A 20,546-nucleotide genomic window follows, 5' to 3' on the forward strand; every position below is an offset into this window, starting at 1 on the left:
TGTATATTGTTTTTAAAAAAGTACATTGTCTGTAAACAGCTTTGCGGAAATATAAAAAATTTAGACTAGAAATGACAGTTTAAATTTAGATTTATCAATAACGAGCAAGTCTGAAAAAGTGGTTGCAAGGAAAGACATGGGATGATATGAGTAAGGAACCTTGAGAGTCAAGTCAATTAGCTTTTAGTGTCATTTCAACTATTTATAGCTGATGCAGTAAATAGTGAATTGAAACAGCGTTTCCCGAGGACCATGGTGCTATATAGAATGACATAAAACAACACAGAGCTAAGGACTTGAATTAAGTTGTCCTAGCCACATATAGTGTACATGTGTAACCTTCAAATAGTGTGAGACAAGACAGTTCAAACAGACAATGCAAAACACTACAGGACAAATGTATAAAATACTAAATAGCACTGACCAGTGTGTGTAGTGTATAGTATGCAGTACATTGTGCAAAAACATTGGATTCTAGCAAAGAGGTAAAACAAAGATGAGCTATTATAATGTGGTGTGTAAAAACAGCAGTGTAGTGTACAGAACAGTGTGATTTTGTACAGTTTGATTTTTTTGAGCATGTAGTTGTGTTTGACCAGTTCAGATTTGGTTGTTGAGGATGCCCGAGTCTGATGCCCAAATGCTTTACTACCTTTTTCCAGATGGCAGTAGGGTGAAAAGTGTGTGTGAAGGGTGTGTGGAGTGATCCACAGTTCTGTCGGCTTTGCGGATGCTGGTCGAGGTGTAAATGTTTGTGATAGAGAGGGGAACGACTCTGATGATCTTCTAAGCTGTCCTGACTATTGACTCGCATAGTGGAGTTGAAGAGGGAGGTGATGAGAGATGATTATGTTGATTGCTGTAAACAGCTTTGCAGATTTCTAATAGCCCCATAGAGCTGAAATGGTGCTTCATTTGCATAAGCGCTGGGTGGAATGTACACTCTGATAACAAAAACGGTAGTGAATTCCTGTGGTAAATAAGATGGCCTGCATCTAACAGTCACAAACTCCACAAGTGATGAGCATTCATCAAAATAAGCACAGAGTTCTTGCACCATTCTGTGTTGATGTAAAAACACACTGCATCACTGTAAGCCTTACTGCACAGAGCTGAATTTCTTACAGCACAAAACAAGGTGAACATGTTTAGCTGAATGGCGGTGTTCAGAACTCTATTGCTGAGTCACGTCTCAGTAAAACAAAGATGCAGCAATCTTTAAACTCTCATCGTGTAGTCTGCTATAGTCCAGTTTATAGTCCAGGGAGCAAACGTTAAAAAGTAGAATGGATGGGAGAGACGCCCAGCTAGGGTTCATTTTTAGCCTAGCATGGACACCCGCCTTCTTACCGCGCTTTCACTTCTTTGAGCACCGCTTCCAGTGTCCCCTCTCCTAGTCACAGGCATCAGGTGATGCTGGGGACTAGAAGCCTGGTCTGCAAAGCAAGCTGAGGTTATGAAGCTTCTCCTTTACATTCACATGCAGGTTTGTTGTTGCATGTTTACTGTACTTTAACAGAATCTGGCAGGCATAAACATGAACACCGCTGTCTCTGGTGTTCATGTAGGAGAGGGGACACGCTCAAAAGGGAACACATTCTCATTTGGGTGACACTTGTGTGATTATAGATAACACCCTTTCTACAACTATATATTCAAATGGAGTTGTGTAACCAGGAGCTTTTGAGTAACTTATAAATCAGTGTAATTTCCAAAGTTTATTATACATTTAACAGTAATACCTTCTTGCTGAAGCCATAAATTGTTCACAATTGCTCATCACACATGTACAGTTTTAAACTTGCCATTTTCTCATATTGTTTGTGCAGTTAATTTCTGTAATCTCTGTTTGTAAATAACATGGAGATGTATAAGTAGTGTCAATTTTAAGTTATACCTCCCTGCTGTTCTTGTTTTGTGGCTATTATGACATCAAATTTATAAAGTGCTTGTCTCGAATTGCATGAATGAATATGTGAATGTGTTCCTTCTCTAAGTGAGTGTATATAAATATTACTTGCATGAAAACACAATTTGTCATGTGACCAACAATTAAACTATGTTGAATGTCAGATGATGAGTGCTCTATAATGTGTGTGTGTGTGTGTGTGTGTGTATATATATATATATATACACACACACACACATATTATATATATATATATATATATATATATATATATATATAATATGTGTGTGTGTGTGTGTGTGTGTGTGTGTGTGTGTGTGTATATGTATATATACACACAATATATATATATATATTGCTTTGTTGTCAGAAATTGTGTAATACTAGGCTACAGTGCCTTGCGAAAGTATTCGGCCCCCTTGAACTTTGCGACCTTTTGCCACATTTCAGGCTTCAAACATAATGATATGAAACTAATTTTTTGTGAATAATCAACAACAAGTGGGACACAATCATGAAGTGGAATGAAATTTATTGGATATTTCAAACTTTTTTAACAAATCAAAAACTGAAAAAATTGGGTGTGCAAAATCATTCGGCCCCCTTAAGTTAATACTTTGTAGCGCCACCTTTTGCTGCGATTACAGCTGTAAGTCGCTTGGGGTATGTCTCTATCAGTTTTGCACATCGAGAGACTGAAATTTTTACCCATTCCTCCTTGCAGAACAGCTCGAGCTCAGTGAGGTTGGATGGAGAGCGTTTGTGAACAGCAGTTTTCAGTTCTTTCCACAGATTCTCGATTGGATTTACTTCTGGACTTTGACTTGGCCATTCTAACACCTGGATATGTTTATTTTTTAACCATTCCATTGTAGATTTTGCTTTATGTTTTGGATCATTGTCTTGTTGGAAGACAATGATCTCCGTCCCAGTTTCAGGTCTTTTGCAGACTCCATCAGGTTTTCTTCCAGAATGGTCCTGTATTTGGCTCCATCCATCTTCCCATCAATTTTAACCATCTTCCCTGTCCCTGCTGAAGAAAAGCAGGCCCAAACCATGATGCTGCCACCACCATGTTTGACAGTGGGGATTGTGTGTTCAGGGTGATGAGCTGTGTTGCTTTTACGCCAAACATAACGTTTTGCAGTGTTGCCAAAAAGTTCAATTTTGGTTTCATCTGACCAGAGCACCTTCTTCCACATGTTTGGTGTGTCTCCGAGGTGGCTTGTGGCAAACTTTAAATGACACTTTTTATGGATATCTTTAAGAAATGGCTTTCTTCTTGCCACTCTTCCATAAAGGCCAGATTTGTGCAGTATACAACTGATTGTTGTCCTATGGACAGAGTCTCCCACCTCAGCTGTAGATCTCTGCAGTTCATCCAGAGTGATCATGGGCCTCTTGGCTGCATCTCTGATCAGTCTTCTCCTTGTATGAGCTGAAAGTTTAGAGGGACGGCCAGGTCTTGGTAGATTTGCAGTGGTCTGATACTCCTTCCATTTCAATATTATCGCGTGCACAGTGCTCCTTGGGATGTTTAAAGCTTGGCAAATCCGGTTACTTGATTACACACAGGTGGATTCTATTTATCATCATTAGTTATTTAGGTCAACATTGGATCATTCAGAGATCCTCACTGAACTTCTGGAGAGAGTTTGCTGCACTGAAAGTAAAGGGGCCGAATAATTTTGCACGCCCAATTTTTCAGTTTTTGATTTGTTAAAAAAGTTTGAAATATCCAACAAATTTCATTCCACTTCATGATTGTGTCCCACTTGTTGTTGATTATTCACAAAAAATTACAGTTTCATATCATTATGTTTGAAGCCTGAAATATGTAAAAGGTCGCAAAGTTCAAGGGGGCCGAATACTTTCGCAAGGCACTGTAACTAAAGTAATATTATGGTAACCCTAGACCAGCGTGCCTTATCTGATAATCAGCAGGAGCAGGAGGAGGGGAACAAGACAAGCCTAGCTCTAAGAAGGCTGTGGAGAATCAAAATCAGGGCCTGAGCCAGGAAGAGGTTATTCAGAAGAACCTTGCTGAGTTCATCCGCAGACAAGCAGGTGGACGAACAGAAAAGTCTAAGTATGTAAATCTCAATTATATGGGCAAGTACTATTTTGTACTGCTCTTGTCATGGGAACAGGTGGATTTTCAAGTGAGTTTGTGTCAGGTTCTGCCTTTTGAAGAGAGGAGGGTATGAAAATTTCATTATTAAAATACATAATTAATAATGAATGCAGACTGTAATTCAGTCTGGACTTTGATATTGTCATTCCAATAAAACACATCACCCTGATAATATAAAACAGAATTGAAGGAGGGTGTGCTTTCTTTTTCCCTATGACAGTATATGGATGTCAAAATACAGTAACATGAATCCTGTCATAAAACTATTAGATAAACAAATCTTTAGCTAGGGCAAACAAGAACAGGGATAAAAATTAACATAAAATAATAATTAAAGGAATGTATACTATTGTTATATAGTGTTAAACAGTTTGTCTGTTTCATGTTATTTGTAACAGTAAATCCCCTAAACCCCAGAAGGCAAAAGGGAAGGAAAAAAGAGTTTGGGATATGGGTGGCACAAGCACCAAAGATCTAGATTACAGTGGTATTAATAACAGGAGATATGATGACAAAGGGCAAGATGAGGAATTCCCAGCTGAAATGGTATGTATAAAGTAAAAATTTATACAGAATATATACCATAGCTTCACGCATTATACATTTTATGAGATGTAACCATTTAGTTGGACTTTGTAGATGACAATGTATTTACTTTAGTTCAATTATTCTGCTCCCCCTGTCCATTGATGAATTTTTATATAGTCTTTGGTCAGTGATGTAAAGACAATTTTGGGTAAAGGTGTATTCTGAAGACTGATGGAAAGCTTTAGTTAGAGCATCAAAATGCATTCAATTGGGTCAGTTCAGATAGTTTTTTTTTTTTTGCCTCAGCTAATCCACGTGGGCTCTATGAAGGGTGACCTGCGAGATGTGGAGTATGAGTCTTCTGAGGATATTGATGAGGAAGAGGAGGCGCAAAAAGACAAGTTAGCGACTGTTGATGCCAGCAGAAAACGGTGAGGCTTTTTCTCATTCAGTTTCTCAGGACAGACTATTTTTTAGTCTACTATTAATAGTCAGTGCTGCTTATTATTTAAACAAATCTATTTCCTGGACAATTCCCTCTACTTTTGCACTTAAACCTTTCCACAAGAAACTTTCCACAAGAATCTACCCCACTCTGAGAGGTGGCACTTATTTCTTATAACAAGACTTATAATAACACTGTCTCTGGCAATCTAAAACTGAAGCCAGATCATACCAAAAACACAGATTGTACCTTTGAGCTGAAGTTAGCATGTACTGTATAATTTTTTTCATTCCAGACATCTAAAGAGTAATTAAAAATTAAATGGTTCTTGTAATTTGGTTAACAGTATCTTTTTTTAACATCAATAAAGTATAATCAGTTTTACTGCTATATGAAGTAAACATGAAATGCATGAACTTGCTACACTTACGAATGTAAGGAGTGTTCTAGATGTATGCGTGTAAGATGCTGATGTGTCAACACTTGTCCTCAACCTCGATCAGAAGGTTATGGTATGATGCAGTAATGGAATGTACACGACATCTATAGCTCAAAGGCTCAAATTTATTCTAGCAAAATCCTATTGAATCATATTAAATCATTTACAGTTTTTTTTTGTGTGGTTTCTGAAACAACAAATAATAAATTCACTTAACATATGAATTTACAAGTAATATATTAAAGTATGCATTTAGACTAATGCAACAAACAGTGAAATATAACATATGCTGTACAGGGTGAATTATTCACCAATAGCCACTATTAGGTGCTATTAACCCTCTGGGGTCTAAGGGTATTTTTGGGCCTGGAGAAGTTTTGTCATACCCTGACATTTGTGCTTTTTTCAGTTGCTTATAAAGATATAAATTGCTAAAGTCTAATATCACTGTAATCAGCACAAACTGCATGTATGTACATGATTGTGTTTTTGAGAAAACAATGTTTATGCATGGTTAGTGAAAAATTAAACATTTTAAATCACTTGAATAAGGCCATAAAACACATACAGAACATTGGTTCACAGGACTTTTGAGAACTGGATCTTGTAGCCTAGAGTTTTTGCTTCAAAATTATGTGAAAATCATCTTGTTTACTCGCTCATAGAAACAATATGTTGATTTAAATTTTCTAAGACACTTTTTGTTTGAAAAGGTCATATGCAAGTAGGCGTCAACTATCATGTAATTCACACCTGAGAAGATAAAGGCCCGCACAATGAGCCTTTCAGGTAAGTGTGTGACACAGAGAGGAGTTACAAGAAAGAGTGTGAAGACAAAATAAATGTGAATATTTTGTGTTTGTAGTTTATTTAGAATATCTGACTAGTGCAAACAGTGCCAGACAAGAGAGAAGTACTAAAAAAATCCTAAAATCCACATAAAGTGCATGTGTGCCAGACAAGAGACCGAGCAAACAGACACTACTACAAGACAGATGCTTAAAATAAATAATAAAATATGTATACAAGTAACAATAGTGTATATGATCAATACTATATGGCTCTGTTAAATTCTTTAATGGAATATGTTAAAACTTGGTGCTTCTTATAGCATTGTTTGGGGGGCGTTGATCTTGTTTGCATAGCTCGCGTCAGGTAATTTCCATATGAATGGCGCGCGCGTGGTAGGTGGGATCACATTAGCGCTAATGAGGTAGAGCCAGAAAAACTGTACCTCTCTTTACTTACATACAGATTACACAAAAAGACAATATTTGCTTTCGATTTTAATTACTTCATTTAAAAGTAGACATTTCAGGCTTTCATTAGACATATGTATCATGTTCGTGTGATAAGTATTGGCAGAGTTATCAGTTCATATTTGTAACGTGTTTCAGGAAGATGGTCAAGGACACAGAGATGTCTGAATGCACACCCTGGTTATTTTCTTTATTTGCCAAAAGCACAGCATTTTGTTATTATGAAGGCAGTCAAATAAAAGTAGACACTTCACAGTTTCGAATGATGTATTACATGTATGTGTATGATTATGAATGACTGAGTATTTTAAGTGGATTTCACGTTGAAGAGGAAAAAATGCGCCAAAGACGCGCTGACGCGCCCTTGGACGACAGAGGGTTAACTCAGCAATAACTTAAAGGCAGGGTCTCTGATTTTTGAGAAATGCTTCAGAAAACTGAGTTGGGCCAAATAATAAACAAAAATCAAAACAAACATGTAGCCAATGAGGCAGGGCTTGTCAATATGCGGCAGAGAGTTCATTGTTCAGTGCACATGTGTGACATTAGCAGAAAGAGATTTTAACATCAACATGGTGGATAAAAACAAAGAAAGAAAGCGAAGAAAGTAGGACTTGTGTTAATATAGGATCAGCTTTCCAGCGCTGGCCGCATATTCACAGATTCGTGTTTCCCAAGTCAATAACTCCTGAGCCTATACGCTGTTACTATACATATAACACCTCCTTTCTATCGTAGTAATGTTGAGAGGCAGCTACAACTGTGTTTTGCTAGTAACAGTGTTAAGCTCAGGAGTTATTGACTCGTGAATATGTGGCCAACTTTACTTAAGACGCAGAGGTGCTTTTTTCCTTCTCGATAGGTGAGTAACGTTGGTTTTGCTTTGTTTCACAGAACTAATATATGCTGTCCTTTGCATGATTATGCCTGTGTGTCATTTCTGCTTGTTTGTTTATCTGCAATCGTATTGTTCTTCCCTTCAGCTATGATAGACACATTTCTTTCCATTATTTGCCTGGGTTATGTAGATATGTGTGGGCAGAGCTATCAATACAGGGGTGGGACCCATTTGGGTTAGGGGCGTGTTTGTTTTGGTGATTTCAAATGTCAACATTGGCTTTCAAAAATCGAAGACCCTGCCTTTAACTAACATCTAACACAGGTAATCGAGATAAATCCGATTAAATGTTATAAATAACGTTTGTGTGTCTAAATGCTAGTATCTTAATTTAACAACAAACATACAAAGGATTAAATATTATGCTACTAGTCTGGGCAATTGCAACAATAAGCTAACCTTTAAACAGTTTTACCCATGTTTATCATTACACGTGACCATAAATTAGTACACAATAAACGTAATGCTCACAATTATTTAATGCACGTAAACATTTTTGGCTTGTAGGTATTAGTGTTTTAAATCTGATGCACCCAACTTTAGAAAGCCAGTGTAGCAATGGGATACACTCCCTACTTGGAGAACACGACATGCTTCTGAATCATTTTAACTGTGAATGTGATGACATCAAGCACACCACACAGGCATTGATTTTATCATGCACATACCCAGTGGAAAAAAAGACAAACATGCATTTTTTCACCTGAAGTTTATGATATATACATTTGATATAAATTTATGCTAATAAGGTTAGTAACACAAATTTTTGGTGTGATTATAGTTTATTATAGTTTATAGTTTAGATTATAGTTTAATTCAGTTCAATTCAAGTTTATTTGTATAGCGCTTTTTACAATTGACCTTGTTTCAAAGTGGCTTTACAGAACATAAACATAGAACAAAGGTTAATATAAAGAATAATATAAAGATTTATAGAATACAAAATTTAAGATTAATATTAAAAATATTTAAATGTGTATGTATTTATCCCCAATGAGCTACACTATCGTTACACTATGTGACACTATCGCACATGTACTTGAAAAAATCCCTGATGTCTCTTGCTCTAGCGACTGTGTACAGCATAGACGCTATATTCACTAGCACATTAGACACTGTTGCCCCAGTCAGATTACTGAAGGTTAGAGATAAAACACTTGCACCGTGGTATAATAGTCATACTCACACCCTCAAGAGGGAGACCCGTAACCTCGAACGGAAATGGAGAAAAACTAAATTAGAGGTTTTTAGAATTGCGTACAAGGACGGTATGTCCAGCTACAGACAGGCTCTAAAAGCTGCTAGGACTGAGCACCTGAGCAAACTCATAGAAAATAACCAGAACAATCCCAGGTTTTTATTTACAGTGGCTAGTTTAACAAAAAACAGAAATCTGAACACACTATTCCATCCCAGTTCAGTAGTAAGGATTTTATGAGATTGTTCACTGATAAAATTGAAAGTATCAGGAATGAAATAGGTGACGCTCAACATATGAGAGCGACTAGTGACACAATCTCACCTAAGGCTTTACAGAGCTTTACAAGTACAGGACAGAGAGAGTTAGATAAACTTATTACTACAGCTAAATCAACAACATGTTCACTAGACCCCATCCCAACTAAACTACTGAAAGAAGTGTTACATAAAGCTGGTGAGCCTCTTCTTAATATCATTAACTCCTCGTTATCTTTAGGTTACGTCCCGAAGTCTTTCAAGTTGGCAGTTATTAGGCCACTCATCAAAAAAACCTAACTTAGATCCAAATGAACTATCAAATTGCAGACCTATCTCACACCTTCCGTTTATGTCTAAAATACTTGAAAAGGTTGTGTCTGTTCAACTGAGCTCCTTCTTACAGGAGAGCAACATCCTTGAAGAGTTTCAGTCAGGTTTCAGGCCCCACCACAGCACAGAATCAGCACTTGTTAAAGTTACAAATGACTTGTTCTTAGCTTCGGACCAAGACTGTATGTCCTTATTAGTTCTACTTGACCTTAGTGCTGCATTCGACACTATAGACCACAATATTCTTCTAGATCGCTTACAAAATTACAAAATAAAAGGTATTCATGGACAGGCTTTAAGTTGGTTTAGATCCTACCTGTCAGTCTGATACCATTTTGTAGAATTAAATGGTGAATCCTCCAGTTTATTACCAGTTAATTATGGGGTCCCTCAAGGATCAGTTCTAGGACCTCTGCTTTTCTCGATATACATACTTCCATTAGGGAACATTATTAGAAGACATGGGATTAGTTTCCATTGTTATGCTGATGACACACAGTTATATATCTCATCAAAACCAGATTCCAACCAAATAGCCACAGTGTCCAAATTAACTCAATGCCTTAGAGAGATAAAAGATTGGATGAACTGCAATTTTCTGTTGTTAAACTCCGATAAGACAGAAATACTACTTATAGGTCCAAAAACCAGTGCACAGAAACTCTCACAACTTCCATTTAGAGGGATGTTCTGTTACTAGCAGCTCGACAGTGAAAGACCTCTGTGTTATATTAGACAGCAACTTGTCTTTTATAAATCATATCACCCATACTACAAAAACAGCCTTCTTCCACCTTAGAAATATTGTCAAGCTGAGAAACATCCTGTCTGCCTCTGATGCTGAGAAGCTAGTTCATGGATTCATGACCTCTAGACTGGACTATTGTAATGCATTACTAGGTGGTTGTCCTGCATCTTTAATAAATAGGCTACAGTTAGTCCAAAATGCAGCTGCCAGAGTTCTCACTAGGACAAGAAAGTATGGCCATATAACCCCAATTTTATCATCTCTACACTGGCTACCTGTTAAGTTTAGAATTGATTACAAACTGCTGTTACTTATGTACAAGGCTCTTAATGGTTTAGCTCCCATGTATCTAACTAGCCTTCTAACACGTTACAATCCTTAACACGTCTGAGATGACTCAGTCAGCAGTGGCAAGGGGAGGGAGAACTCAACTGTTTCTGGGGGGTTTTCTACTTACACAATTATTTAGGTGTACATATATATATTTCACAATAGAGAATGCAATATTTTGTAAATATTGGGGGGGGGGTGCATGTAACACCCCACCACCACCACCACCATTTACGGGATTTACGTCCATGCCACCATCAATGAGAAGAAAACTAAGTAACTGATTGTGGACTTTAGGAGAGTCATTAATGCCCCTTTTCCACCGAGGCAGTTCAAGTGCTGGTTTGGAGCCAGAGCCTAATTTAGAACCAGTTCTTTCTGTTTCGACCGCCAAAGCACCGCTAATGTTCCTGGGACACGTGACACGTATACAGTGACGTCACACTCTGCGCTGTGATGGCTCACTAGCCGGTGGAAAGGCAAACCGGTTCTTAGAAGGTTCGCCAGTGGAACCAACTTTGAACCAGCACTAGCGCTAGCTCTGAACCAGCACCCGGTTCTTTCCGGTGGAAAAGAGGCATAAGAGCTCTCCTATCCCCTATGCATTGTAAGAGAGAAGGTCATTCCAGCTTCTAATATCTTGGGATACAGCTCAACAATGATCTCAACTCACACACTAACTTAATAAAGCTTAATAAAGTATACCCACCAACATCTATACTTCCTGGGTGGGCTCAAATGGGCTAGCCTGGCCACCGCAGTCCTCATCATTTTATAGGTGTGTGGTAGAGAGCATCTTTACATCATGTGCTACTATGTGGTATCAATCAATCAATTTATTTGTATAGCACTTTCAACACCATAACAATGGACCAAAGTGCTTTACATGGTAAAAATCATTATATAAGTCATAAAAAGTATGATCATAAAACACATCAAACTAACAATAAAATAAAAGTACAAAAATACCATACACAGTATTTCAGGAAATCATACCAATCATACAGCAAAAGCCTTAGAAAAAAGGAAAGACTTTAATTGTCTTTTAAAACTACCCAAAGTGAGAGCCAATTTCAAAGACAAAGGTAGCCCGTTCCATAACACAGGAGCTGCCACGGAGAATGTTTGATCTCCACTCCTCCTCAACCGCGTTCGCGGAACAGTACACATTTGCTCATCTGATCTCAAAGTGCGAGAAGTTTTGTATGGGCTCAACATAGCTTTGATGTATTCAGGAGCCTGTCAATGTAAGGCCTTATACACAGTGATCAGGACCTTATATTCTATCCTATATAACACCGGAAGCCAGTGTAAAGAAAATTAACACAGGTGTTATGTGATCATCTTAGTGACAGTTAAAAGCCTAGCAGCAGCATTTTGAAAATACTGAAGGCGAGCTATAAGAGATGCATTCAAACCCAGGTATAGGGCATTACAATAGTCCAACCTTGTAGAAATAAAATCATGAACAACAGATTCCAAATCTTTTCTAGAAAGAATAGATTTCAGCTTGGACTTCCTTAACTGATAAAAGGTTTGATTTCATGACAGCATTTACTTGTCAGTCAAAACAAAGTTCTGTGTCAAAAATGACACCCAGGTTCCTAACATAAACATTTACGATGGGAGCAAAATCCTCACTCACAAACAGATTTCCCGGGGACTGTTTGTTTCCAAAAACCATAATCTGTTTTATTTTTATTTAATTGCAGAAAATTACTCGCAAAACATACCTTCACTTCATTTAAGCATATGTTGAAGCTGTTCCATGCACTCTTGTCCAAAGAAAAATATAATTGCAAATCATCTGCCTAGATGTGGTAATTAATATTGTGGCGTCTGAAAATAGACCCCAGAGGCAACAAATACAGAGAAAACAAGGAAGGTCCAAGAATAGATCCCTGAGGGACCCCCCACAAAACATCCACAGTGTCAGAAAGACAATCTCCAATCTTAACTGAACATTTTCTGTCCCTTAGGGAGGAACCAAACCACTTCAAGGCCACATCAATAATAGCAACATCATCAGGACAGTTCAACAGTATCAAAAGCTGCGCTCAAATCCAGCATCATCAAAGCAACACATTTCCCAGAATCTCTTCCCATTAAAATGCAATCAATGCTCAATGCAATCAATGCTGTTTCAGTACTATGGTTTCTCCTGAAACCTGATTGGAAAATGTCCATTATATTATTGTCAGCTAAAAAATCTGTAAGTTGAGTGTGGACAACTTTTTCTAAAATCTTACTCATAAAGGGGAGTTTCGAAATCGGCCTAAAACTTTTGAGATCCTGACTATCCAAGTTAGGCTTTTTTTTGCACTGGCTCAATAAAATAATGGCCCGCTTGAACTCAAGTGGTACTATGCCAAATTGTAGGTTACTGTTGATAATTAAAAGAATGCTAGGGCCAAGGACATACATAGCCTCTTTTAACAATTTAGTGGGGAGGACATCATAAATGGATGTAGTAGATTTTAAATGCAAGACAATGCCCTCCAACTGTTCCAAGGAAATCAACTTAAACTGACTCAAAACTGGGAGAGAAGGTCTCTCTATTATATTAAACACTTTGTGCCCTACTCCTAATGTACTCGACCTGATCAGATCCACTTTGTCCACAAAAAAAACTTTAAAAAAAAATCCTGGCATAAGTCATGAGATGATCTTAAAAGTACACTTTTAGGTGAGTTTAACACCTTGTCTATGGTAGTATGTGGTATGAAAACTATTCTGCTGCAGACATTATGGCTCTGCAGCAGGTTTTTAGGTTTGCACAGAGGACCACTGGCAGAAGGTTTCAAAAACAAAAACATCTGCATCAACAAATGCAGAAACATACAGAATCATGAAGGACCCTTACCACCCTGTGTGTAGTCTGTTTACCTACCTCCCCTTGCCAAGAAGGCTTAGCAGCCGTAGGGCCAGAACCACCACATTTAAAAAACAGTGAGGTTCACAAACACTTTTCATGTGCAATATCTGTGAAACTGCAGACTGTTTAATGTGTATTAACTCCTTCACTACAGACTCTCATGTACAATAACTAAGAAATGTACATTTATTATTTGCTCATTGCACTGTTTGCTGTTTTATTGTACTGTTTGCTCTTTACACTTGTCTAGGCTTTCTAAGTTCTAGTTTTATAGTCAAATCAAATCAATCAAATCAAATTTTATTTGTCACATACATATAGTGTACAACATGCAGTGAAATGCTTTTTTCATCTGTCTGGTATTCAAACATAAGGAATGCAATTTGGGATGAAAAAATATAACCTAAAGGAGGTAGATAAATAAAAAAATTATAAACTACATTCAAATAAACTATATAAAGTATGAAAATGTGAAAATATAAGTGAAAAGTAATGTATATATATTATTGTCCTTAAAGTGTCCATGTGCAGTATGGTGTGTGTGTAAAGTGGTACTGTGCAAGTCCAGAGTTAAAGTCACAGTCCAGAGTTAAAGTGTCAGTGCAAAAAAGGTATGCAGAAAAACAGTGAAGGGGAGAGGTCCAGATCGTGGGTGTTTCCTGGTTTAAACTCTGAATGGCCTGCGGGAAGAAGCTTCTCCTCATTCTCTCTGTGTTTGCTTTCAAGGAGCGGAAGCCTTTCCCTGAGCACAACAAAGAAAAGAGTCCATTGTTGGGATGGCTGAGATCCTTTACAATCTTCCTGGCCCTGGTCCGGCACTGCATGCTGTAGATGTTCTGCAGGTCAGGGAGCTCGGTGTGGATGGTACGTTCAGCTGAACGCACCACACCCTGGAGGGCTCGCCTGTCCTGCATGGTGCTGTTCCCGAACCAGGAAGTGATGCTACCTGTCAGGACACACTCAATGGTGCAGGTGTAGTAAGTCTTTAGCACCTGAGAAGGTAGTTTGAAGTCCCTTAAGCGTCTCAGATGGTACAGACGCTGCCAGGCCTTCTTCACCATGGTGCTGATGTGACAGGTCGGTTTAGTGGTTGGTATGACCACTCTTGTTTTGTGCTGAAGTCCACTATCAACTCCTTAGTCATGCTGATGACCTGGCACCATCTCTCCAGGTTTTTGTCTCCTGTATGTAGGCCGTTTTGTTGTTGTTGGAGATCAGACCCACGAGAGTGCCGTACGGGTGGGCAAACACACCTCATCCACCCCCACCCTCGGCACTGGAGCTCCCCAGGGTTGTGAGCTCCAGTGCCGAGGGTGGGGGGTGGATGAGGTGTGTCTGCCCACCCGTACGGCTTGTGGTTGGTCTGTCAGGAAGTTGGAGATCCATCGACAGAGCGGCAGGCTATGTCCCAGGACCTCCCACTTAGAGGTGAGCGTGGAGGGAATTATGGTGTTAAACGCTGAACTGTAGTCCACAAGCAGCATTTTTGCATAATTCCATTTTCTTTGAGGTGGCTCATCGTAGTGTGAAGAAGATGAGCGATGGCTTCCTCAGTAGAGCGGTTCTGGCGGTATGCAAACAGTAGTGGATCCAGTGTGTCTGGTATTGATGCAGTGATGAAGTCTCTGACCAGTCTTTCGAAGCACTTTATCACTACTGAGGTCAGGGCTACAGGACGTTAATCGTTGTGGCAGGCTGGCCGGGGTGTCTTCGGTACAGGAACAATGGTTTACTGTTTGAAGCATGAGGGGATAACAGATTGTTCCAGTGAGAGGTTGAATATCTTAATGGACACCGGTGCTAGCTATTCAGCGCAGGCTTTCAGAACTAGGCCTGTGATGCCATCTGGTCCTGCTGCCTTCCCGGTGTGTACCTCTCCAGCTCTCTCAGCGTGCATGCTGTTTGTCCCGCTAGCATGGTTAGCTGCAGCCTCGAAACGAGCGTAAAAGATGTTATGCTCATCAGCCAGAGAAGCGTCCGCTTTCCCCTTTCTAGAAGCTGGTGTTCTATAGTCCGTAATGTTCCTTAGTCCCTGCCACAGGCCATGTTGGAACTGTGACTCTAGTTTTCCTCCTGTAGAACCGCTTTGCTTCCTTCACTGCTCTATGCACACTAAGACACATGAGCCCCGTGTTGTAGGCAGCAGAGCGGGATCTCAGAGCGTTGCGGATGGTTTTATCCACACATGGCTTCTGTTTGGGAAACATTCTGATGGTGGTTTTCTGCACCGTATCATCTGCAGGTTTCTCAATGAATCCCACAACAGCTTCCGTAAACATGGTGACGTTATCAGTGCTGCGCATGAACATGTCCCAGTCTGCGTCATCTAAGGCGTCATGCAGAGTGGCCACCGATTGGTTAGTCCAGAGCGCGACCTCCCTCTGAACAGGAGCTTCTTGCTTCACCCTTTGTTTGTAAACAGGCATGAGGAAGATGGTGGCATGGTCCGATTTCCCAACAGTGGACATGATTGTGCCTTGTAGCTGTTTTTGAACGGTGTGTAGCAGTAGTTCAGTGTCCTTTCACCCCTGGTGGGGCAGGTGATGTGCTGCTGAAAGTTCGGTACTGCACGCTTGAGGTTGGCACTGTTAAAGTCTCCCACCACAATGAGTGCAGCGTCCCGATGCTGTGTTTGGTGTAGCGTTAGTGTCTCATGTAAGTCCCACACTGCAGTGTCCGTGTCCGCTTGAAGTGGAATATAAACGGCACTGTCAATGACCTAGCTGAATTCCCGAGGTAGATTATATATTTATATATTTATAGTTTGTTTTCTGCTCCAAGTTGCATATTTTGGCTGCTATCAATGGGACCTCAGTACCCAGTATAATTTACTTTCATGTACCACTTGTTTTAGAATGACAGTAAGCTATCTTTGACTGTTGAAAAGATGCAAATTTGCAGTTTTACCAGTGAAATTCCTATTCTGGTCTTAAAAGCTGTTGGAGGGCATTAATAGCTATTGTATGCTTTTTAGCCATAAGTGATATGTATACATGTATTGGCTCTTATTTTGAACATTGTCTGTTTAACCCTTAAGTTAAATTTTGACTTCAATGTTTTTGTTTATTGTTTATTTGTACTGTTGTACTGTACTGTTCTTAGTTAAATTTTTGGCTAACATTTACTATGGATGAATTGTTGAACATTAGGCAATTCACACCTGCCAATATTTTTCAGATTTTTGTCCATTTATGTCCATGAGCATGCTCTTAACTCCGTGAAGGCTTAAATTGGCTTTAGAACCACCACTGCCGAGTATTCAGCTGACAGTGAATTTCAATCCCTTGCCAACAAAACAAATGAACTACTACACCTAACCCCAACAAACAAGGACTTTTCTAGCTCTGCTTCATTGTGTTTCACAGAAGTTTACATTTACAGCATTTGGCAGACGTACTTATCCAGAACAAAAAAGTTATATTTTAGACTTTTTTTATTTGTGCACATTTTCCAATAGTCCTTTGAGTTGTCCACATGATCTTTCTCAGCAATGGTCTTGTTTTTCCCATAATCCATTTCTACGCACGTGACATGAACATTAGACTTTGATATAGCACCGTTCTTTAAATAAAACAGGGCATGTAGAGAGACCTGATTGTCATCCCATTGATTAAAAACAGATGGACTCTAATTTGAACTTGACATTAAATACTAAACCTAGGGGTTCACATACTTTTGCCATTCACAGATATCTAATGTTGGAACAATTTCCTGAATAAAAAAATTTACCAAGTATAATATATTTGTCTATTTGTTTGACTGGGTTCACTTTGCCTGCTTTTTGGACTTGTGTAAAAATCGAATGATGTTTTTAGTCATATTTATGCAGAACTATACAATTTTCTAAAGAATTCACAAAATTTCAAGCAACCCTGTACTGTATATATTAAAGTAATATTAATCTTGTAATAATAATATATCAGAAATACTGTTTTCTTCTAGGTTTGGCTTCTGTCTGTCTGCCTTGCTGTCTGGATTTTCTAGTTAGTCCAGAATACAAGACAATTACGTCAATAACCTGAGCTTATTGCCTGACTTACACAATATACTGGTCATTCATTATAGACAAAGGTTTTACTGTTTTGCCTTTAAATCTATATGCTGTAATGATTTTAAAATTCATTATCTTGAATGTCAGCTGAGGGATTTCCTTGTAACTGTTGCCTTTGGTTTGTTCTTTTAGGCTTGAAGCTACAGCCAGATTTCTGTATAGCTGATTTGTTACATTTTCTATTATAATAAGTAATATACAAATGGTAAAGGAAACATTTTTTCTTTAATTTAAGAAAAGATACAGTCCCTTCAGAAGTATTGGAACAGCAATGCAAGTTATTTTGTTTTTGTTATTCAAAGACATTTGTTATATATATACAAATATTAACAGAATATAATTTCAGCATTCATTTCTTGATATTTATATCACTGTAAATAAATAAGGTATGTCTAGCCAAATATTAAGTGTTACCTGTGCTTTTACTCACCTGAACATTTGGTGTTCTTATTTGTTTGGCACATCTAAATCTAAACCCAAACTGCAAAATCTTAAGAATTGGACTTGCTGTCCCAGTAGAGGACTGAGAAGACTGTGAAGAATGTTAATGAGTTTCTCTTGAAATGACTGTATGTTTCTCATGCCTGTAAAAATTTTTCATGTGTGTATTTTATATTTTGTCAGAGACAGAAAAGGTGGTATTGGTGGTATGTTTGGAGTTCTGAAAGGTCTGGTTGGCTCAAAAACCCTGAATCATCAAGATATGGAACCTGTTTTGGAGAAGATGAAAGATCACCTAATTGGTATGCAAACTGTCCTTCACCTATTAACACATTACTCTCCAAACCTTACTTATAAATTATGTATTTATATTTGCACAAGTACTAGCAAGTGTGTGTCCGCACCTGAGTTGCTCATAATGTTGACAAAGAGCATTCTGATACACACTCATTGAGGAATTTAGCTATCAGAAAAGGGATATTGCTGTCTCAGAGTTTTTGACTCTGGCGTGATTGTTGTTGCTGATTTTCTTAGATTTTCATCCACAACAGTCTAGAGTTTACTCAGAATAGTGCAATAAAGAAAAAACATACTGTGATGCTCATGGAGGTGGTGTACTGGTGTGGGGAAAAAAATGTTTTGCACTTGATACTTTTTGGGCCATTTAATATCAATCAGATTTTGCTGAGCATGTGTAGCTATTCCTGGACAAAACTGACCCATTTTCTAATAATAATGTAGTAATTTCTATAGAATAGTGTTCCTTAGTTGCCTTCCCAGTCACTGGATCTAAATTTAGGAGAACACCATTGTTGGATTACATGCCATGAAAAACCGAGTCTTTGAAATTTGAGAGCCCATTATAATATAGTGATCCTATGATGTATAATGCTGATGTATAGTTTTTGATAACCATTTTAAACATGTTGTGGATTATTTTGTACCTTAATCAAGTGTTTGACACAATTTTAGTGACAAGTCATGTGGTCTTTTGTTTTGAAGCTAAGAATGTAGCAGCTGATATTGCTTCACAACTTTGTGATTCTGTGGCCAGGAAACTGGAAGGGAAGGTCATGGGAACTTTCACCAGTGAGTATGCTTGCTAAAGAGCTGGTTTAAATGATTTTTTTCTTTTTACCAATAGGCTTTAACACTTAAATGTGCAGAAGTTTTCACTAGTTTCTATTTCTTTATGTGGTGAATGATTTTTTTTTGTAGCGGTTACTAAAATGATACGGGTGAATTTGATAGATTCCCCTCAATTTCTGTTTAAGAATGAATTGCATTGAGTGTTCTTCAATTAAAATTAAATAAATATGAAAATATTTTATACTAAATAACATAAAGGATATAAAAAAGTATGGTAGTAACAGTATGGAAGTGCAGATGTGTGAAGTTTGTCCAATACAATACTAAATTGGAATGTGGTAGTTTCAGTGAAATTGCTAACAGATTCAAAAGTACAGGTAAATTGCAAGCCAGTTGCCTCAGAAGTGGCAAAAATTGTGAAACAGCAAATAGAACTAGATTTGGAAAGTTCGTCGTGACAAACTTTGATGTTGGCTTTGGCGGTGCAAGTATTCACAAAGGCCGGTGCTTTTTGGAGGTGAGTGGACAAAGATTGTGAAAGCTACTGGACCGCTAGGGTTCCAATACTTTTGGAGGCGAGCGGACATGAGCATGTGACGTGATTTGAATACCCGTGAGGCAGTTCCCCTCATTGTGCTGAGTGTTTTGATATGTCACATGTCCATGTTGTGCAAATTTTAAAAATCACGTGACCGGTCGATTTGACACCTCATTCATGGGTCTAGGACAAAAGCTGCGGGACAAGTTACGCGCCGAAAAAGTGTCCGGAAGAATAATAATAACTAGAACGGTACATTTTCTGAAGAAAATGTGAATGGTGCTTGCACGTGGCAAGTTCGTGCTAAGTGTTTTTGATATATGACATGTCCATGTTGTGCTAACTTTTTGAGTTTGCTTATTTTGGGGGCGGGGCTACACGTGACGTCACGTGATGTGACCAAAACACGCATGAGGCAGTTCCCCTCATCGTGCTGAGTGTTTTGATATATGACATGTCCATGTTGTGCTAAATTTTTGATTTCGCTTGAATTTTAGGAATTTCCCATTCATTTCTATGGGACTTTTTTGGCCGCTTTTTCATCCACTGTGCGAACATCGTTGGTCAGATCACTTATAAAAGTCATAGCACACCTCTCCTCAATGAGCCAGTCAATTTAACACCTCATCCATGGGTCTAGGACAAAAGCTGCGGGACAAGTTACGTGCCGAAAAAGTGTCCGGAAGAAGAAGAAGTAGAATGGTACATTTCCTAAAGAAAATGTGAATGTTCTTGCACGTGGCAAGTTCCCCTCATCGTGCTGAGTGTTTTGATTTGTCACATATCCATGTTGTGCTAAATTTTTGATTTTGCAAATTTTGGGGGCGGGGCTACATGTGACGTCAGTTCCCCTCATCTTGCTGAGTGTTTTGATGTATGACTATGTCCATGTTGTGCTAAATTTTTTTGATTTCGCTTGAATTTTAGGAATTTCCCATTCATTTCTATGGGACTTTTTTGGCTGCTTTTTCGTCCGCTGTGCGAACATCATTGGTCGGATCGCTTATAAAAGTCATAGCACACCTCCTCAATGAGCCGGTCGATTTGACACCTCATTTATGGGGACAAAAGCTG

The 20,546-nt window shown here is 38.5% G+C and overlaps 1 protein-coding gene across 4 annotated transcripts in view; it reads left to right on the plus strand.

The window, feature by feature from the left end:
- Positions 1 to 20,546, plus strand: part of srpra (SRP receptor subunit alpha) — a 34,064-nt gene that overhangs the window by 3,165 nt on the left and 10,353 nt on the right. For 3 of the 4 annotated variants that reach the window (XM_027161313.2, XM_047822271.1, XM_027161315.2), the window contains exons 5-9: positions 3,851 to 3,998; positions 4,442 to 4,589; positions 4,878 to 5,002; positions 18,029 to 18,147; positions 18,848 to 18,934. In XM_027161313.2, the coding sequence (XP_027017114.1) occupies positions 3,851 to 3,998; positions 4,442 to 4,589; positions 4,878 to 5,002; positions 18,029 to 18,147; positions 18,848 to 18,934 (627 nt within the window). The remainder of the gene's footprint in view (positions 1 to 3,850; positions 3,999 to 4,441; positions 4,590 to 4,877; positions 5,003 to 18,028; positions 18,148 to 18,847; positions 18,935 to 20,546) is intronic. The other variant, XM_027161314.2, reaches the window with a different exon arrangement.

Source organism: Tachysurus fulvidraco, chromosome 13 (genome assembly GCF_022655615.1).
Source record: "Tachysurus fulvidraco isolate hzauxx_2018 chromosome 13, HZAU_PFXX_2.0, whole genome shotgun sequence".
Lineage (NCBI taxonomy): Eukaryota > Metazoa > Chordata > Actinopteri > Siluriformes > Bagridae > Tachysurus > Tachysurus fulvidraco.